At 37.9% G+C, this 21,337-nt stretch overlaps 1 protein-coding gene and 1 long non-coding RNA gene across 7 annotated transcripts in view; one reads left to right on the forward strand and one right to left on the reverse strand.

Moving 5' to 3' along the window:
* Positions 1-21,337, forward strand: part of fstl4 (follistatin-like 4) — a 225,842-nt gene that overhangs the window by 181,740 nt on the left and 22,765 nt on the right. For all 5 annotated transcript variants that reach the window (XM_082548886.1, XM_082548885.1, XM_082548887.1 and 2 more), the window contains 6 exons: positions 2,955-3,121; positions 7,737-7,857; positions 10,817-10,978; positions 16,069-16,203; positions 19,633-19,659; positions 21,154-21,272. In XM_082548886.1, coding sequence (XP_082405012.1) covers positions 2,955-3,121; positions 7,737-7,857; positions 10,817-10,978; positions 16,069-16,203; positions 19,633-19,659; positions 21,154-21,272 — 731 coding nt within the window. The remainder of the gene's footprint in view (positions 1-2,954; positions 3,122-7,736; positions 7,858-10,816; positions 10,979-16,068; positions 16,204-19,632; positions 19,660-21,153; positions 21,273-21,337) is intronic.
* Positions 17,906-21,337, reverse strand: part of LOC309715641 — a 134,286-nt gene continuing 130,854 nt past the window's right edge. For both annotated transcript variants that reach the window (XR_014279254.1, XR_014279255.1), the window contains 2 exons: positions 19,767-19,906; positions 17,906-19,643 (listed from right to left, as the gene is read on the reverse strand). This is a non-coding gene — a long non-coding RNA (uncharacterized lncRNA). The remainder of the gene's footprint in view (positions 19,644-19,766; positions 19,907-21,337) is intronic.

The raw sequence follows: 21,337 nt of genomic DNA on the forward strand, positions 1-21,337 counted from the left end.
TGCCATATTGCTTTCTGACAGGATGGATTGAAGGTATTCATTCCAAAACGAGATAAAAACAGTGCTATCTAAAATTCACCAACCTATACCTGATGTAGTCCTCAAACAGAGATTTAAGTACACAAACACAGCATACTAGTGCAACCAGTTTTCTTATTTTCCCCTTTTCCTCAGTACGCAGTTAGTTCTTATAGCAAGAATTTGTCTGTGGAATTAAACTGATTACAAACTTGGAGTTAACAGCCTCAATATGCAGTTATGCTGAAAAGAAAGAACATCCTAATCCATTTTCTGGTTTTATCTATTAGGACATATCACGTCATCTGGTCTTTATTAAATTTCAAATTATTTAAAACCAAACTCTAGTGGACAACAACTCGTGACAAATAACAAAAACTGCCAAAATGAAGAAATAGAGTCTGAAAAACTAATACACACCGTGATTTAGGAGCTTGTGGAGACGCCTTTGGCAGCAACAAGTTGCAGCAATTGTTTTTTGTATGATTTTATCAGTACCTCGCATTGATTTGGAGGAAAATTTGCACACTTTTGTTGTGCACAGCTCTCTTAAGGCTACAGGACGTCAGCCAGGTTAAGGTTTGGACTTTGGCTCGGCACTTGCATCACCTTGATTATTTTTTGTTTTTAGCTGATTTGCTGCTGTGTTTGAGGACCAGATCTTTGATATTATATCTTGATAAGGAAATCTACGAGTGTGTGTTAAGTCAGTTACTACAGACTACAGTTTATTGCTTGTATAAACTGTAGCTGTTCTGCACATAATTCATATTAATTACATTTCATAAATGAACATGGAGACTTTTTAACTCTACCCTTAAATAATGTATTGATGGTTGCGTCTGTCTTAAGAGTGAGCATTCATTGCATAAACACACAGCAAGCTACACAGGTCTTGCTTCCAATGCACTGTATTAAATTCAGTGTGAGCAGTGGTCTACTTGAAATTCACTGTACCACCTGAAATCACCCCTCCAAGCCATGTCAGATCAATGCATTTCATCCCTCATCTGTCCACATGGCACTCAAAGCCTGTTCTGCCACCCAAATTACTGATCTGCTGAATTATAACTTTGTTGGACCTGGCAGTGTACTGTACCCAAGGCATTCTGAAATATCACTGACAGACCGAGCTGTCAGCATGGATATATCTATCATCTGGAGAGCTATGTGAAACAGACAGCTAATATCCCGGGGTCTTTTACAACAGGGTTTGTCACAGTCGGATTCCAGACAAGCAAGTTCCCCAAGAAACATTTCAAAGTCTCTTAGCCATCTCGTTGAAGTCTGTTTGGACAATGAAATATTGTTCCTGGTGGATGTCAAAATGGCGATTTGTTGTGATGCTGGCCTCACCACTGTTATTCAGTCAGGAATTTAGGAGTGTTCTAGTCTTTTTCTTCATGTAGGTCTATGTGTTATGATGCTGCATGTTATGATAGATTGAATACATGGAGAGGAAGCTGAAGTTAGGAAACTTTAATCATTTTTTTTCTCTACAAGCATTCGGATAGCTGTGATAGCAAAATGTCAGGTGTGTAAAAATATGTCATCACACTAAGTTTAGTTTATTCTTAATCAGTTCCTCAACATTTTTTTGGATCTAAAAGAAGCTCCATGGCAGGCAGATACTTTCAAGTTTGTAATGCTTCACTAATTTTAGCAGCTGCAATAAATAAATGACACTACTGTCAAAGTCGGGCAGTAATGTGCTGAATAACAATTACACTAGAAACCACTGTTAGATGCCACAGAACATGAAAGAGAATATCCATAAATCTATTGTTCACTAATATTGGTAGAAAAAGTAAATGAATTGCAATGGTGTCTAAATAAATGTTGCTTTTACATAGGTCAGGAAGTCTAATGGACTCAAATTATTCCTTATATTTAACTATATTAACTACCTTATATTTAGCAATGTTTAACAATTAAAATATGCTAATTAGTCTGTAATATTATGTGATTGCATTTGGTCTTTAGCGTCATCAGGGATTCCAGTAATAGTATTTTTTGTGTGTTTTCGCATCAGTGTATCCTCAGTGTGATACCCTTTCTATAACTATTTCAGTGCTGCAAAGTCATGTAACAGGATCAGTTGATAAAATCGTGTGTGTGTGTGTTACACATGAGGTGATTAGCTGATTGTTGCTCTCAGTTGGCTCCACTGAGATTTTTGTCAGGTATCTGTGTTACTTACATTTATTGAATTGTTTCCTGAGCCAGTATTGACGTGGGATCTCGTATCATGTCAGTTGTGACTCAAATGAATTGCAGATACACATAATATCTTTTGGCAGCAGGCATACATGCATCAACTTTAAACCGATACAAAAACTGGAAAGCAAATGATGAGGTGGTGTGGTGCAATACAGGCCACACAATATATTTAATAGTTTAAAATACATGTTTCGTGTTATAACATATCCCATGACCCAGACTACATTTAAGACAGTACAAAGTATATGATGAAGCTTTTGGATTCAAAGTCTTACTGGGACCATGTAGATTTGGTGCCTGGCCACACATCTTGGCGACAGATACTATTTATAGCGCCAGCGGGAACAGAGAAGAATAATTCTTAATTTGCCGTAAAGGTGAATTGAATTGGACGGCCATTTCAATGAACATAAATTTCCCTTAATGAGAAGAATGATATTTGGCTGGCTGCGTGTCCTCTGATATGTGGCCTTTCTTCATACTGCATATCCTTCACAGCCGGACAGCTGTTTATCCTCCTCGGTCCACTTGTAATGAGATGAATGCTTAGAAATGTGTTCAGCTTGGCTATAGTTCCAATTCATCAGCACTCATTCAGATTTGTGATTTTTCTCGTTATTTCTCCATCTTCCCCTTTTTCTCAATCCTTTCTTCTTACTGTTGTCTCTTTCTCTGCCAACCGCAAATTATTTTCCTTCATGCTCTCATTTGAACAGAGGTTGTCCAGCTGAGCCTGGCCGAGGACCAGCGAATCAGCGTCTCCACAGTAACAGTGGGCCTAAGTGCAGTCCTCACCTGCGCCATCCAGGGGACGCTGCGCCCACCAGTCATCTGGAAGAGGAATGGCATCATCTTAAACTTCTTGGACCTGGAGGACATCAATGTGAGTTCATGTCTTTTTCCTTGGCTGATGTAATTATTTGTGGTTGTTGGTGCGCAACTGCAAACTACACAACTACAAAGTCAAGTTGCTGGTTCTTTATGGCTATAAGCAGTTAAAAACTGAGGTTGTTTGATTTTTATTGGCGGATAAGGTTTTGTACATAAACTGCTTGTGTAAGTCAGGTATTATATATGGAAGCCGTTTCCACCACTAAAAAAAAAAGAATCCATAAGTCAAAATTTTGAGTTGTTTTCTTGAAATTTTGATTTATTAACTCGAAATTTCGAGTTAGCGCTGCCAATCAGTAATCTATGTGAATGACGTCATTTCCTTGTTACCCGGAAGCTGCAGCCCTCAGCTACAAATGCTACAGCTAAGCTACCAGTATTATAGCCAATCATGAATGCACAGATTGCTGAGTATTTTCAGCGTTGCTTCACAAATGATGAAATCCTTGTGTCATTAGCTGAATCACATGGAGTTGCTATCAGCAAACGTACTCTCAAAAGTGCCAATTTGTTACAATCTGGTTTTGAGTGCGCATTCCTTTGTGCCATATCCTTCCGGGTAACAAGAAAATGACGTTATTCACGTAGATTACTGATTGGCAGAGCTAACTCAAAATTTTGAGAAAATAACTCAAAATTTTGAGAAAATAACTTGAAATTTTGAGTTATGGATACTTTGTTGTTTCTTTTTTAGTGGTGGAAACGGGCTTCCATAATTATAAGCTGTTGTAGTAGAAGCAAGCAAAAATTTACCACCTACTTTTCATCTGCTTTGTTTCTTCTGACCATAGATACAAATATTTGATTCTTCAACTGCCAGTTAATTAAATGTCTTTACCATCTATAGTTGCCAACTTTCTGTTTGCTGTGTATCTACTGTTGAAAATGAGGTTGAGAGTTCTATGAGCGATCTGTGTAAATATAAAAACATATTAGTAAAACTGTGCTGGTTAAAATTCCCAGGCACTCATGAGGAAACTCTCTACAATTACATAAGTCCTGTAGTTACTTTATAAAACATATTTATCAGTCTTGACATCGACTTAAATAGAATGCACACGCACAACCTTAAAGCATGTGAGCGTGTTTGTCTGCCAAAGGTTCTTCTGAGTGGACCGCCTAATTAATATTTGGTAAACTTCAGCAGCATGGGGGCACAGTCGGGGGGCTCTTCACATGGATTGAAACCAGAAAGTCTATTAACACTATTTAAAATTAGAAAATCACATCGCTGCTGTAAAAGCGTTAAGAGTTCTGGGAGTTTTTCAGTTAGTCTCTAATCACTAGCATATTGTTTTCTTTTTGTATTCACACACTGCTTGTGATACTTATAAAATGCTCATCGGAGATCTGAAATGATGGAAGGTGTGCAGAGAATCCCGTGCTCTTCATTTAACGGAACCTCTTATCACGCGACCCCACCTAATAATCCACCAGCATCTGAGAAACCAAAACAGGGCAGGACGGGGACAAAAATCAAGGAGAGGAATTAAATAAAGAAAACAACGATTCCCTCGCACCCTCCATGAAATGGTGCAATTATACCTCGCTCAGTGCTTAATGAACTATGTCGCCATGCTCCTGTTTAGACACATCTGCACAGGTGACAGCGCAGTGCCGGCCTTGCTTTATCCACAACCGGATCACAATTCACTAATTGCATGTTAATGAGCAGCCTTGTTGGTCCGCTGTGATGATGAGCGGATAAACAATGTCAAGTGTTGAGGTGGAGACTGGAGGAGAGGTGATGGCAACAGAGGTCCCTTGGGGTTTTTGACCGGGCATAATGAATTTTCACAGAGCACAGTGATCTAAATGGTGGGAGAGGAAGCTTGAGTTTGTTTGGCTTCCTTTTTAGTCACTCAAATCAAACTTGAAGCTTAAAAACTAAATCCCAGAATTAATGAAAGGGATAACCTCTGCGTGTGGAGCTTCTTAATATTTTGTGTTATTCTGCACACACTGGATGTCGGTGCCAGAAAGAACAAGAGAAATTGCATACTTAATGCAACGTGCCAAGTTTTTGTGGCCAACTGGTCAATTAAGCTAGTTTGGACAGCCATCTCTGGAGATTAAGTGACTTCCTGGCTAAACGAAAGATAAAGAAGCCATTAAGTAATGAAAATGTAGGCATCCAAATAAATTAGTTCATAAAGGGCTAAAGGTAAATATTCAAGTTTATGCTAGGATTTTGTATCTCATTGATGCAGGGTATATTTCATCTCAACATGTGCACATGTTCTTGCAATTTATACAGGACTATAATAGAAATCTATGCATTTAATATCCATATGCAGGGCAGCTTTGAATAGATTTTCCAAGGCAAACTTCCCTTTAAACCTCATATGTAAGAACAGTTAAATTGCATCAAAAAAGGGCAGGGTGTTAGAAACAAACACAGATCTATTGTCTTTTTGAGACTTTTTATTTTTATTGTGTAGCATTTTGTACAAGTTGATTTGGACCACAGTGGTTCTGTGAGGTGACCAGCGAAAGGAGGGACGGGACATTACTCTCCTGTCGAAGTCCTTTCAGCACACCTTTCTCTCCTGTTGAGCTGTGCAGAATGGAAACAGGATTGTTTTCAGAAGTTTTATTTGATAGTTTTTGAAGTAGTCCTGCTCTCTGGCATATATAACCTCATTGAAACCAGAAAGCTGAGCCTCTATCACAGTCAGTCTATTCTTCTTCTTTTTTTTTAGCTTTGCCCATATTTTTCTCTTTCCGTTGAGCTTCTTTCTCAGTGCTTTCACCAGCGATCACAAAAAAGGCATTTCACATTTTGTGCCCCCAAAAAGTAACGCACTGTGTATATGGGTGGATTCAGTTTTCAGTTCATATGAAGTGCTGCGATAGGAAACTGATTATTGGGAAATGAAATTAGCTATATTTCATCAAAAAAAAGTTAATAGCGAGCTTCCATATGCATATGCATTGCTAACATGTATTAAACAGATATAGAAGCAGATACTTACTTCTACTACTACTATAGTACTACTCGGCTCTATTCTGTATATCAAGGTAAATTAATGATGATTATCATTAGAGAACAAACCAAAGGAGACTCTGATTTAGTTTTGCATGTGAAAGGAATAATTTCCGCGAGTGATTTAAGATCTATTAATTTGAATGTGGCCACTGACCATCTTTCTGTGTAACTCTGGGACTGCTCTTATTATTCAAGTGTGTAATTTTCCTTGAATAGTAATAAAACCCTGTAATTTTTCTCCAACACCTTTTTTTAATTCTGTGTCCATGTGTCATCAGCACATTTCACAAACTCAAAGATTAACGGCTAATACAATTACGTTATGATGAGGTTTGCAGGCCAGGTCTCTCCCATTTATTCTTAGGCAGTAATAGCACCAGCTACCCAGAGACAATGCAGGCTTGGTCATCACCATGTAAATGTATTAGTCAAAGATGAAAAACGGGGTTTTAATTTATTTTACCTTGGACTTGAATTGTTTCCTCTAAAAGAAAATCTTATATTTAACCATTACGATGTCTGCCCAGTTGCACTACAGTCAAGTGGACCTGCAGAGCATTGCATCAACACATGTTAAGCCTTATGGTTTACATTTTAGTGCCTAAGATCACTCATCTGTGATATGACCCGTATCACAGATAAATGTGACTTACTTTGAAGTTTACAGCCAACCAAAACATAATTTCAGCTGACAAACTGAAGATAAAATCCAAGGTACCTCAACTGAGTCAGTTTTAGGAGACCGCCATCCTCAGTCCCTTGTTTTTTTTTACTGTACTACAGTCCTACTTTGCAGTCCGAGTGGCCCATTCAGTTTTAATTGTCCTTGCCAGTGTAGCGCTGTCTCTTCTCTTAATTGTAAATCCTGAACTTGAAAGGCTGCCTAAGTTCCTCCATCTATCTTACGGGAAAATCATTTCACATTTTTCCTGTCACAACGCCGCCCCCTTGTCAGGTCACATTAATTTCTAGAGCCCTCAAAAAAGGAAAAGAGAAAAGGAAGAGCTGCCATTTGTGGTTTCCATGTCATGACAGAGCTGCATCAGGACATCTGCTCTGCCACTTGGTGGGACAGCAAACTATTTAATGCCTTAATCCACCCTAAGCTGTGGCTGGAAACCCCCTGGTGACTGTCGCATGCTGCACCAACAACAACCCGCTCCATTCATCAACCTAATGGGCTTTATATTTTTAACCCTTGCCATTTATCAGGCTGAGGCAGTGTGATGAGGGAGAGAGGAGGATCAAATTCCCTGTTGCCTGCTTCAGCTCAACAGGGAAACCGTTGATTCATGGTCTCTCGTCCTTTTCGCATCACTCTTTTTCTCTGCTGTCTTTTCCCATCACTCCCTGCTGTTGTGTGCCTGCTTTCTCTGTTCCCTTCAAGCATCCCTATTTATTCTATCAAGATACCTTCATTTTTCCACCTCACTCCCCGTGGATGTTTTCTGCACCCCATTCTTCACCGGTATTCCCTCTCCAACACCTCCCACTCTTCTTTTTCCATCTTTAATTTTCCTCCCGCTTCTTCCTTACTTTTCACGCCCTCTCACCGCATTTGCCTTTTTGCCTCTTTTCTCACTTAATTTTACTCATCCATCTCTTCCCTCTATCTCAGGACTTTGGGGACGATGGCTCCCTGTACATCACTAAGGTGACAACCATCCACATGGGAAACTACAGTTGCCATGCCTACGGCTATGAAGACCTCTATCAGACACATGTGCTCCAGGTGAATGGTCAGTAGTAGCTCATTTCTTACTTACAGTGGTGATGTGGACAAAATTCTGGGAAAAAAATTGATGGCATTTAGTGTTTGGATATCATCAGGAAGTTGTCTTGCTGGTCTCACATCAATTTAGTAGCATAACAATGATTCCAAAAGTACAGCAAAGGTTGTAATGAAGTGAAAAAACTTTGTGTGTTGCATCATTTTTTGTCTGTCTTGTTAGTCTGTTTATCTGGAGCTAGGGCTCACCATCGAATAATGTTCCCAATAACTAATCATTCTGTTCAGGAAGCTATTTAATGAAGATTTATCTATTCCAGTGTTTGTCTAGCAAACGTCAAACAAATAAAAGTGTTTGCCTGACGAAGAACAAAAAGCAAAAGATATCAAATTTAATTTCATATATGACAAAAAAAGGCAAAACGCAAAGATGAAGTGTCTTTTAAGTAGCATGGTTCATACAAGAGCTTCGGGAGACAAGGGCACACGGAGCATTGCATCAAAGTAACTCTTGCCAAAGAGCAAAACATAATTTCATATTAGGCTGCAAATGAAATGTGAGTGCATGCAGCCTATTCAGCTGATTCTGTGCAGTGGATAAAAGCTACTTACGTTGGTATTCATATTCATATCAAAGCGCTGCCTCACTCATAATAATTACCGAAATTAGAGTATTCGTCTCTGCTACTGTTATACTTTACTCAACATCTCTCGAAAGAAAAACCTGCGAGAAAGTTTAAAGCTCCACACCTGTAGCACAACAAAGGTGACCCCCTTAAACTGTGCTTTTGTTTTTGAATCTGAATGTATTCAGCCTCAAACGCGGAATACAAATGATTAAACTAAGCCTCTTCCGATGGAGGGATCACAATGGGTCCTTTTTTTGTCTTGTTTTTGTTTTGGTATTTTTTGTGGAATCGTCGGAAAAAAGGAGGGAGGGGGAGTGATGTGAAGGGAGTCATGGAGACAGACAGGGGGACTGAAGGGCGAGTGATCAGGAAAGAGCAATTACCAAATGTTTGTGTTAGGGATTCAAGGTATTTCAAATAAGATATGACAAGGTGAGATAAGGTGCATTGGAAATGAGCCAAGTGCCACATTATACTAAGTGGGCGGTTTGTATCCTGTTGTGCTTTCTTTTCTTTGGTGAGAGGAATGATGATATTGCAGCTTTAGTATTGGTGAAGTAGCCGTGGCCGTACCCTGTAGTATGACAGTATAAGAGAAGTATATATGAAATCTTTGACATTAATAATGTCAAAAAGTTAAAAACATTAGTAATGTTGAAAGAAGAGAAAGGGTTGGTTTAGTTAAGTGCTGTTTTGGTAATGAAACAGAACAGTTAACGTCACATACAGACTATATTATAGATACTTTTGGCAAGAAGGAGTTCATCATATGTTTGTTTTGTAGGATGATAAGGCAGGTCATTACAATGTTGGATTTGAGGTAGACAAACAATACTGTGCAAAAGTCTCAAGAAACTCTTTTTAACCTTTATACTTTGTGAGGAAAACAACACAGAGATTCGGTGATTTATTCAAACGTCTGCAAACATACATGGAAACACAGTATATAAGGCAAAAAACAGAGTTTGGACAATTGTAAAGAGCGTGGAAGTCAATACCAAAACTTGGAGGTCTTTAGGAATTGTTCTCCAGGCTTCTTAAAAGACATTCAAAGCTCCTCTTTGGAAATTGGTTCTTTTGTGTCAATCTATGACTTGTATTGTTCCACTGTGTGTTTCCCTATCCAGGTATGCTTTTACTGCATTGCCAGTGTGTTTGGAATCACTGTCATGCTTAAAAACAGAAGCTATTGCTAATCAGATGCTTTCCAGATGCCATTGTATGGTGGATCAAAATCTGATGCAGATTTTCTATATTCGTAACTCCATTAACCTTGACAAGGTCACCAACACCACTGCCTGAAACACAGCACTGAGACCATTTCTAGGTTCTAGAGGCATGGGCGACCAGTAAAGAGATCAAGTGAAGGGCCAGATGCATCTGTCGGGTCCTTTGTGAGGTCTTTGCTAAAAAAATTTCATGTTTCTTAAGAACATGACTTTCAGATACTGATCATCTACTGAAGATGATTCTTCAATGCGTTGTGAGGACACACTACACGCCATGCCAAAATATGCCAAATATTTAGATATTTGAATTACCTTATTGGCCAAAAACACTATTTTTTTCCTGTCAGACTGCTTTGTCATTTTTCATAGATTCAACAAAAGAAATTATGTTCTTTTACAACAGGCTGCAAAATAACAAGAGTGCCTAAAGATATCATTTAAAACTGGTTCTTGGCTACATTTTCTGGATGCGTAGACACAACACTGATTCATCCCTCGAGTTACTTGCCTTTTTTGAAAGATTACAAGAACGTCTGGCTCTTTGAAAATGAAAAGAACCAAAGGGTGGCTCAAGACTTTTGCACAGCACTTTAAACACAGGAACAGGAGAGAAAAAGAGCTATAAGGGGTAACATTTAAAAAATGAGGAACGCTGAATGGGAGAGGTGAGTAAGCTCCTGGAGGAAGGGTCTGTCAGAATTTGACAGCTGGCCCACGGTGCAAAATGTGCAAAGCACAATAATCCGAAAACAGCATCTTACCTGTTCATGTAAACTGTTACTTCATATTTCATTTTTCCTCCTCAATTTCTCCACATCTATTTATGGCTCTTTCTCCAAAGGAGGTGGTAAGTGACACATACGTCCGACATCTATTTCTTGCAGGATTCAAGCTGTAATAAAGCAGCCCCAGAGCTCTTGGATTCTTGTTATTTGTGAATATATTCCATGCTGTGGTGAGACAAATTCCTCTCTGCCCACTGTGTGTGTGGGTGTTTGTGTTATATTCCCCCAGGAGTTACGGTCTACCAATGAAACAGTGTGTAATTATGTTTTCACTTGCCGCTTTACTATTTCCATTTGTATTTTTGGTTTTGTGTATATGCGTCCAGTCCCTCCAGTGATCCTGGTCTATCCAGAGACACAGGCTCAGGAGCCCGGCGTATCTGCCAGCCTCCACTGCCACGCCGACGGCATCCCAAATCCCAAACTCCTTTGGCTGAAGAATGGCATGGATCTGCAGCCGAGATCCTCCAAACAGCTCTCTCTCATAGGTGAGTTTTGCAGTGTTTTGCTATCAGCATATTTTTTGCTTTAGCGGACTCTGTGTGTCACAGCTCGGTGGTAAAGTGATTTCTTCCAAGTGCACAATACGCAGCAACAACAGTGTACAATGGAAAAAGCATAAATCTTTATAAACCACCACAATGTATAAGACTAATGAAAACAAATCTTGAAACTCAAGCTGCTATTTTATTTAAGCAACTTTTTTTTATTGAAAAGCCAGTGGTTCCACTTGTCCACAGTAATAATTTCTCATACACTTTCAGTTTATTTGCATTCTGTACCACTGTGATGAAACCATGATTGAAAAGAAATTCAGCTGCCCTCTTTCACTACATCCTTTTGCTCCTCTGACAATGTAAACATACTTATTATTAGATGGTGAATGAGATGGGAGATTGAAGATAAAAAGAAATACACTGTGTGACAGAAGACGGCAACAACTTATTTGGGCAAGAAGGCTTTTTTGTTTTATGATACACTCTCAATATCAGAGAGAGGAAGCACAACTTCCCTTTTTACGGCCTAGTTCTCATTAAAGGAAAGTTTATTGGCTGTGTGTGGGTCATTACCTATGGTAATAGCCTGTTATCAACCCTTAGACACTCAAACAAGGAGGTTCTGCAAGGTTCACCACCGTATAAACACTGCAGTAGCTGCTGTTTCAGATTTACCAACTAATATGGGCAGCAGAAAGGGGCAGCAGCCCTATTTAAAGTGATCGTTTGTACTTATTCAATAAACAACATCTAGGTAAGTGAAAAGAATAGCATGGAAAAGCAAATTATGTAGCGCAGAGTTCCTTTTTTTTAATCTGGCCGTGGTTGGGGAGAAAGTGATCAAAGCACAGGAAGAGTAATTCACCATTTTATTTCCACAACGCACTTGTATTGATGGGAGTTTAATAAAAATAATATAAAGTGTTGCCCCTATCCTCATTTTTTTCATAGGTTTCTGTAAAATTTGAACAACGCACTGACAGCTGATAGTAAGAAGTATTGATTGCGAGCCACAGTTGAACTGTAAAGGAAGTACTGCAGTGCTGAAAACACTGTTAGAACACTGCCTCATATTTTCTGTCATTTAGTTTGTTGTCAAACAGGAAACGCAGGGAAATCTCAACATGTGAGATTACAGATAATTCCTCTGACCCAGAAGAGTCAGTGGATTGTTTTTTCTCTTTTTTTGGAGTGTGTGTGTGTGTGCGTGTGTGTGTGTGTGTTGGGGGGGGGGGGGCAATATATTTCTGTACCACCTACCTTGTTGGTCAAGGGTAGCTTACTTAAGCTGCATTAATTGAAGAATATATCTGAATTGTTTAGCAGCATTTATAAGGCTACAGAGCATCACGATGGAAGCCGATAACACATTAAGTGAGACCACTGATGAATTACTATCACTGTGTGTGTGTGTGTCTGTGCAGCCTCTCTCGTGTCATGTAACCTTTTTTAACCCTTTAAAGTCGGTCGGAGCGGGCACGCTCTGTTTTGCGTAACTATTTTTAAATCCCGGTAGCTCTGCAACCATGTAAGCTAGCGCAATAAATTTTTTGCATATGAAACCGGAGGAGTTGTACTTACATCTTATGCCATCAGCTTGTCCTAAGTCACGGTTTCCTTCCACATATACTTTTGCAAAAACTGCATAAAAAGCACTTGCAGCAACAAAAATATAATATTCCAGAAACACGCTTTGCCGATCCGATCAGCTGTTCGTAACACTTCCTACGTTGGAATAGACGTCAGCGCGAACTTTTGCATGTCCGCCATTACCTGCCCGAAACCGGAAGTGACGTCATTTTCGCGGAAATGTAGTTTGTTTGTTTTTTTTACCATCAGGGCCTCATGAGCTTTTACTGGTGTTTTTAAAAGTTATCTTTGACTTTATGACTTTCTGTGTCGTTTCTGGGATGCTTAGGACTCATATTGCACTGCTGGAAATAGTTTATTTTGATGCAAATGCTGCTTTTTTGCAAATTTGCAGTATAATATTTATTTTAGTTTTTCCTGCAGTATATAAAAATTGGTGTATTTCAAAAATATAACTATGAAGACACTCAAAATAAATTTCCTGTGGTGGGAAACTATTTTGTGCAACTTTTTTGTATTTACAGTTTTGAGGGATAAGCCTCTTAAATTTCTCTAACTAGAAATATATGTTAAAAAAGCAAAAAACGATTTTCAATTTTTTTGTAGTTTATTGCACTTTTTTGCAATTTATGTAATTACTATGCACTTAATGCCGACATATTATTAAAATTTAGGCTGTAATGGTTGTATTGATGTATAGCAACTTGAAATGCTCCCAAAAATGGCTCCACAGCATGTAAAAATATAATATAAGCTCTGGCGGACTTGGTTCTATGGTAGGTCTTAAAGGGTTAATTTACTCTTTCTTACTTGAGGTCAAGCAGTTCACTTGTGGTGTGCAAAAATGTAATACAACAGTGAGTTAAAAGGTGCTTTAAAGCCCAATAAAGCTAACAGGAGCTTCTGAATCAGGTGACATGTCCTGTTCACCTATGCAGTAATCCTGCGGGGAGCCGTTTAAGAAAATGAGATCGCTTCAGCTTAAGACAAAACCAGTCACATCATCACAGGCGCTGCAAACATGCAGAGGATATAAACACTCATTTAAGTGCTTGATTCAGTGGTTTTTAATAAGAATTGATCAGAACATCAGTATGAATTAGAAGTAATTAAAGTGCTGTCTCATTCCATGAGACGTTAGAAGTGCTTTAAGGCACTGTCACTTCAAAGCATTGCACGCATTTCCTCCGATAAAAGAGAATTATTATCAGAATCCAAAAGACATTTCACTAATGTGAAAAGCTTTGCATCAATGTCTGTGTTGTTTTTTTTCCCTAACCCACTGGCCATGAATTAGAAGGTTAAGATGAAGAACAGTTGTTGTTTTTTTCTCTTTTTTTTAACAAGCTGTGTGCGGCATTGTTGTTTATGGATTCTATAGAAAGACCTCCATTAAAAATGCTTTAAGTTTTAGCAGGTGGAACACATGGTATCCTGTATATGTGAGGGAAAAGGATGGTACCTATGTTTGATGTTATCTAAATGTTATGTCAGGTGATGTATAGAAAGGGGTGAAAATGAAAGCTTGCTTTAATGTTTTTATACATCCTGGATTGTAAGAGCTCCACTGTGACAAATCCCCCTTGTGTGATCAACGAAGTACTACAGGAAGGATCAGAGTGCAGCTCTAGATCACAAAGCTACAGCATGCTGCAGGAAACATCAGAGAGCTCACCTCTGATGTTGACTTTTGTCTCTAAACGTCACCAGCATCACCTGTTGCTATCGATTCAGAATATGATTCTGAAACTTGAGAGCAACAGTGTTGTGCTGCACGTATGTACGGGAAAAAACTGTAACTCATGTATGTGCAGCAGCATACAACCAGTAAAACTATTATAGTAAATAAGTAATTAGGTATCTTAATTAAAATAAATAGCAATGTGCTTTACTTTTTTAAAACTTTTTTTAAACAATAAATTTGAAAATTTAACAATAATTATATATTAGCAATATAAAATATAGTGCATACTGGTTAATTTACCACTACAGAAATGTAAAAAAAAATTTTTTGGTTGTTACTAGTACTAGAGCTGGGCCATATCATACCGTTCACGGTAATACCGGTATAATGTTGGGCAACGATTAGAAAATGAAATATTGCGATAGAATATGGGTAAAACCCGCATGCGCAGTGCCTTTGTTTTCATACGCACATGGCGGAAAAAGCATGGCGGCGACGGAGAATGAGAAGAGCGAAAGCAGATCGTTGAATGAAACGGATGAACCAGAACTGGTTTGTAAAAATGCTGCAACTTCAGTGGTGTGGAACTGGTTTGGCTTTCATCCGTCAGATACACAACAAAGCACTATTTTTGGTAGAGCATGCTAGCGGGCCGTCGTTATTACCGTGTTTTTTTGAAAATATGGCACACTTAAAATCAATCCTTTGATTTTTCTGAAAATCGACAGATTATAATCCCGTGTGCCTTATGTATGAATTCTGGCTGTGTTTACTGACCTCGAAACGATTTTATGTGGTACATGGCGCTCGAAAATCTGTCAAATGTTTTAGTACGACTTTGCTAAGCTACGAACCCGCAGCACTTTGATGGATTGTCGGAGCATTACGGCTATCGTAGGCAGGAGCCTCGCGGAGTGATACGTACTGCGCTTCAACATAATATTACTGTATTGTGTGTGTATAACCTCTTTTTAAGTTTTGTGGATATTAAACATGGTTATGCTGAGGATATGCCGGCCAGTTTCCACTGGAAATGCCTTTTGGTTAAACTGTCAGCAAGGAATTTGCATTTGCACTGTTAAACTTTTATATAACTTTAATGCACATAAAAAACAGCTGCTTGGTTAAGTAAAATACATTGATGTTTGTTTGTTTTTTGCACTAATAAAGTTGAGGAGTTGTAAAGTATTTTGTCTAGTGTCAATTATATCGTCAGTTATATCGTTATCGCAAATTTTCAAATGTATATCGTGATAAATATTTTTGGTCATATCATATTTTTGGTCAAATTAACCAGTACTGTTAATTTAGGACACCTGTTGTTGGATAGTGGGATAATAAATGTATATTATTTTGATTGAATACTATTAAATGTATTCATCAACCACAGCGACCAGATATAGACCAGAAGAGAGTCTGACCAAGTTGTACATGCTGCTACAATGTAGCTACAATGTCTCTGATTTCATTGAGATAAAAAATGCCTGTGGACACAAGAATATTGATCAAACTCTGTGGGGGGGTTTATAGCTCCCAGGTGTCTTTAGTCTCTTTTCCCCTGCACCTTTGATGACACATTACTTGCATTATTATTGTATTTGGTTCATTGTGCTTCTGTTAGATGCACGACCACACATATATTCATGATTCGATCACAGAATTTTAACACAGTGAAGATGTCGAATTTGTTGAATAAATTTAAAAGTTTGTTTTTAAAAAATAAACACTCTGAATATGGTTGTAGTGTATAGTAGCTTTGCATCAGTAATGTGTATACCTGTTTGATTTTGTTTCCTCTCCTCTTTAGCGAACGGTAGTGAACTCTTTATTGGCAGCGTCCGCTACGAGGACACAGGAGCTTACACGTGCATTGCCAAGAATGAAGTGGGAGTGGATGAGGACATCTCGTCTCTGTTTGTTGAAGATTCGGCTAAGAAGACTCGTAAGTCCTACAGAGTCACAGTTCACTATTTATGTAAGAAGTCAATATTTGAATTGATAAGAGTTACTCTAAAAGAAAAGCTTAGAAAATAATATTTTGGAAAAAATCACTCCCGACATGAAAGTATTGTGAAGGGTGAACTGAGGTACTGATGACACTGAGATCAGAAACAACACTGGTCAATTTGCCTGTTCGCCTCCCACTGCTGCTCATGTGGATCCACTACCTGCAAGGTTACTGTAAAAGAAAAGGACTCTGCTGTTTAAGCCAGCAGCCAAGTATATTTTGATTTTAAGCTTTTCTACTTGTTTAAGCCTTGGACAGGTGGTGTGATAAGAACTCTTATTGTCTTTGTGCTCACAAAGCATTTTGATTGTGCTTACAGTTACAAGCCTGCCTTCACCTGGATGCACTGTCTATACTGCTGCCTCTTTGAATGTTCAATAGAAAGGAAAGGCAGGAGCTTGATTTTGACGAGAGCAAAATGCTAATTTTGAACAGTTTTGGGGTTTTTTTTTGATGGTGCACTTACTAATTGTTGAGAAATCTAAGCAAAGTTAGCACAGCGATACCTATTTATACAGACTAGGCTAGAACAAGACTAACATCATCCACAATAAACTATTGTCAGATCATCATGTATAATGAAATAAAATTCAGACATGTAATAAAGACATAGCACAAACAAATTACAGTCATTTACCAACATGTGGACAGCTCTATTATTTAAAAAAAAATAAGCTTGCTCAAATTTGTCCTGTGCAGACAAGCGTCAGCAAATGCTCCATGCATCTCCTAAATTTTTAATGCAGTAAGTGGTGAACCTAATAAGCACCAAAACTGCTTTATGTCAGCTGACAGTGAGCCAATTCCCTATGCCTTCAGATGGTAGAAAAATAAAGAAGGAATCACCATATTCATATTAGACCAACAGTGAAGCAGCATTTCAGCAGCTGCACTTTAAAGCCACATTTCTTTTGCAGTAGTATTAAGATCAAACCACAACACTATATAGCTATCGTATCGTATCCACACCAAAGCCACACATGGCTGAAACCCCAACATCACCTCCATGGTCAAAACTGATTGTGAACAATAGTAAAAACTGAATCATAGACAAACGGGTGTTGACTTTGTTTCCACATAGAGAAGAGGTTGCATCAGAGCATCATTAAAGTGAGAAGTACAGTAAAGACTAGATTACTGCAAACCATATGTAATTATTCAGTGACATATGGATTGTCGATGGCCCTGAACAGATGTCCACAGAACACCTGTCCAAATACAAGAGACAGACTAATATTACTAAGCCCTGTTTTTAATAAACACCACTTTTAAGCTTAAGTTTATGGTTTTGTGCATCTAATTTTAATTGGTGGCATCATATCCTTACAATTATCCCTTCCCTGTCCATGATTTCAATATCATAGACTTATGAATGCTCTTATTTTTTTAACAAGAAGTTGATTACCTCAGTGGGGTAACTAGACGAATGAAACTCAAAAGGCTGTGGTTTTGAGTCATATTCAAGGTGAGATGTTTCATCTCTTCTAACTGTTCATATAACGTGATTTTGTTTTCTCATTTTATTCTAATCAATAAAAAAGATAAGAAGGTAGAAAATAATAAGTAAACTCAAACCTTCTCTAACTCGAAAAGCTAACAACAATGTCTAAGCTTAAAATTGAAGACATAACTCAAACTGACGTTGTGGTAACGTTTTTGCAAACTTTTATTTTGAAACTATTTTTCAGCAATGACTAGACACTGTGAAAACATCGCCAACGATGTTTGCTGAGACAGGGTGGCACGGATAAAAGATGAATGTCAGGCACAATAATCTTCTATTCGACCCCATTCTTTTTTATAGTAGGAAACAACAGATTTTATGGGCGACATCAAAAACTCCACGCCAGAAGAATACAGTAGCATGTAGGTTTGTGTCTGTCTGTAATGTGTTTTCCTGAGGTTGATTCACTGAAGTAAAGAGCTGCTCGTGGGGAATAGTTCAGTCAGCCTATCCGGGAACAGGAACAATATACCAGAAGTATTAGCAAAATAATCATGTCTGCAGTTAAGAGATCCCCCTCTGTGAACACACACAGCAAAGCAGTCACTGTGAGATTTTCAGACCACTTTTGCTTTTCAAGCACTTTAAAGAGTTTTATTTTTGTTCCTAATAAACAAAATTGCTGTTTTCTCCTATTAATCTGTACTTGAAATACCATCATGACAAACTGAGAACATTTTGCAAATGTATTAAAAATTAAAAACTAAATTCTACAGAATAAAGTATTCAGACTCTTAAATATAAGAGTTGTGGGAGGCTGCTTCAGTAGCCGTTACCGCTTTGTGCCTTCTTGGCTAAGTCTATGGACGTTTGCAGTTCGCTTAGTCCTTCCTTCCTTATCACAACCTCTCAATCTCTATCAAGTTAGATGGGTGGCGTCTGTGAACTGCCACCTTTAGGTCTTCCCTCAAATATCTTATGGTGTCTTTGAGTTTTGACCAGGGCACTTAAGGAATGTCAGGTGTTTCACTCAGACTGGTATCTATCAATCTTGCCTTTACAGCAGAGCTGCAACATGAAGTGCTTCTGAGACTGCCATCCCTTAGGCAAGATCATTTATCTCTGTGAACACTTCTGAAACACTTAAGACTGACCTTTTTGTTAGTCCATAAAATTGAGTTTAAATCAATTTAAACATTTCAGTTGGTACTGTCAAGGGAAATAGTGAGGTCAGTGACAAATGAAAGGCAGCAGATTAACTGTTAGGGTCCAAATATACTTTATCTAGGACAATTAACTTGTCCAAAATTAGCTCTTTGTAATATGAACTCAGTGGGGGTTTTATGGCTTTGAATGGGTCTTGAGAGACTGACAATATCATAAGTCCTTTGACAGAAATCTGTGCATTTTCTTGTTATTTATGACAATTTCATGCATAAATATGCAAGCTGATCATATTTCTTTGCCTAAAATCTCTTTGGGGTCATCTAAAATGTTTCAATAAAGGGAAAAGCAGGTTTTATGAGGTACTACATTTTTTTATGGAGTAATCTCAGTTTTAAGCAGGTTTAACCTATCAAATTAAATACTTTAGCTCTCTGTAAAATTTTAGTCTTTCATTATGTTGCATCATTTGACATGTTAGCAATACCTAAAAAGAGCTCCTGGTTCAGAGAAAATTAAACAGAATAATTGATACCACGTCTTCTCTGAAGACAAGAGTTATGTCTTGATCTAAGAGGAAGCATGACCTGTCAACAGTAGTGAGGAACATTTTGTATCTGTCAAACATAGTATTTTGGATCGACATGGCATGACAGAACTTATCTCCTGTTTCTGAAGGCATTTTGCTGGGTTGGAATAATAGTTTTCTCTCCTTTTTTTCTCCATTTCCTTTTGCTCAATGGCTGATTGTGCAGTTGCAAACATTCTGTGGAGAGAAGAAGGTAATACATAACACTTCTCAAAACACTTTTGCATTCTTGTGAATAGGAAAATGTGATGTGCATGTTTGTAGCTCTGCAGGGCCTGCAGCTGGCTAGCTATGACTTACCAAGATGTTTGCCCTCCTGTCCAGAAGATTCAGAGTTGTTTTGTTTCCAGCAAAACTTTTCTTTAAGTTTTCCTCCCTTGCATGCTCAAAGTGTTTCATCCTTTTCTTAGTGTGCTTTCTAACATTTTTTTTCAGGACACCTAAGGGGAACATTTGCACAGAAGCAGGGATTTTATGTATTTTACAAATAATACCACAGACCCAGCATGGTCGCTGCAAGAAAAACAGCCTTGTGATTTTCAGCAGTATATAAATCCATCCTGTATTTATGGAATAAATATTATTACCACATCAGCATTACCACAAGTACGTGCATTCTAGTAGCAGCGCATTGAAAAACTTACTGTGGTTTAGAATAGAATACGAATCAAATCTGGGTTTTTTGTATACATTGCTACAAAGTATGTTCACCACAGGACTTAAAGAGTCAGAGTGGTTTAGAATACAGAGTAAGCTCTTGAACTGAAGTATTTGTATCTTGTTAACAGTGGGGGTTGTAAGTGAGCAGATATTTTTTTCCGCTTTAATGACTCATGTTGCATGTTTATGCTTCATTTTTTAAATTGCTTGGCAATAAAAATGGTGTGATACCTCACAGTACTTTTGTGCAAAAAGCAATATCCTAATAGTCTAACAAATCAATATCAACCACTAGTTTTTGTCTTTGCATACAGCTTGCATTTATATATGAATGCAATGTGTTTAACACATTTATTAGACCACCACCCACTGAAACGTTTATGCCACAGTTTCTTTCTTTATCTTTAAGTTTATGTAATGGTTAAAAAAGTGATCAAATTGACAGATTTATTGCTAAACTATAATTATTTTGGGGCTCTATAATTTTTCATAATTGCTGTTTTTACAAAAAGCAGACAGAATAGTAAAGCACATTATTTTTTGATTAAGATGCGACTTTAATATTTTAGTGATTTCTTTATGCTTGATTAATTTCTTCTAATTTATTAGGTGGTCTAATAAATTTGTTAAGCACTGTATATATGTGTGAATAATGATATGTGAAGGACTAATAATTTGTTAGGGTTAGGGAACATAGGATTGCTGAGTCCTTGCTATGTTTTTAGCTGCTGTTTAGACTTAGCAGAATACATGTGAAAAATTGTGTTTTTAATTTATGTCTCTTGCTGTATTAGACTGTGAACAAATTGCCTTTGTAAGCGCTGTCAAACAGCTGGCAGTCACATACTGCCCATCCATGCTAACATGCTAACTGGCGTCTTGCTGTGTCTCCTCTGGCAGGAAAATTTAAATGCCAATCACAAATGACAGAAAAGATGGGAGCTGGATTTTTTAAATTTGTATTTCTTCCCTTTTTTTTAATAAAAATTGACAATATGTTTTCCTGTCCGCTTGTTTTGACTTTTAGGGCTAAGTGTGGGAAACATGTTCTACGTGTTTTCTGATGAGGGCATCACTCTTCTTCAGCCTAGTGAATGTGAAATACGGAGACATTTGAAGCGGACAGAGAGGATTGTCGCTACCTATGTAAGTGCATGTGAATTTAATAATGAAATAAATTAAATAAGAAGAAAATACACAAAAAGTGCCCA

Source organism: Aulonocara stuartgranti (assembly GCF_965226115.1).
Source record: "Aulonocara stuartgranti genome assembly, chromosome: 10".
NCBI classification, from domain to species: domain Eukaryota; kingdom Metazoa; phylum Chordata; class Actinopteri; order Cichliformes; family Cichlidae; genus Aulonocara; species Aulonocara stuartgranti.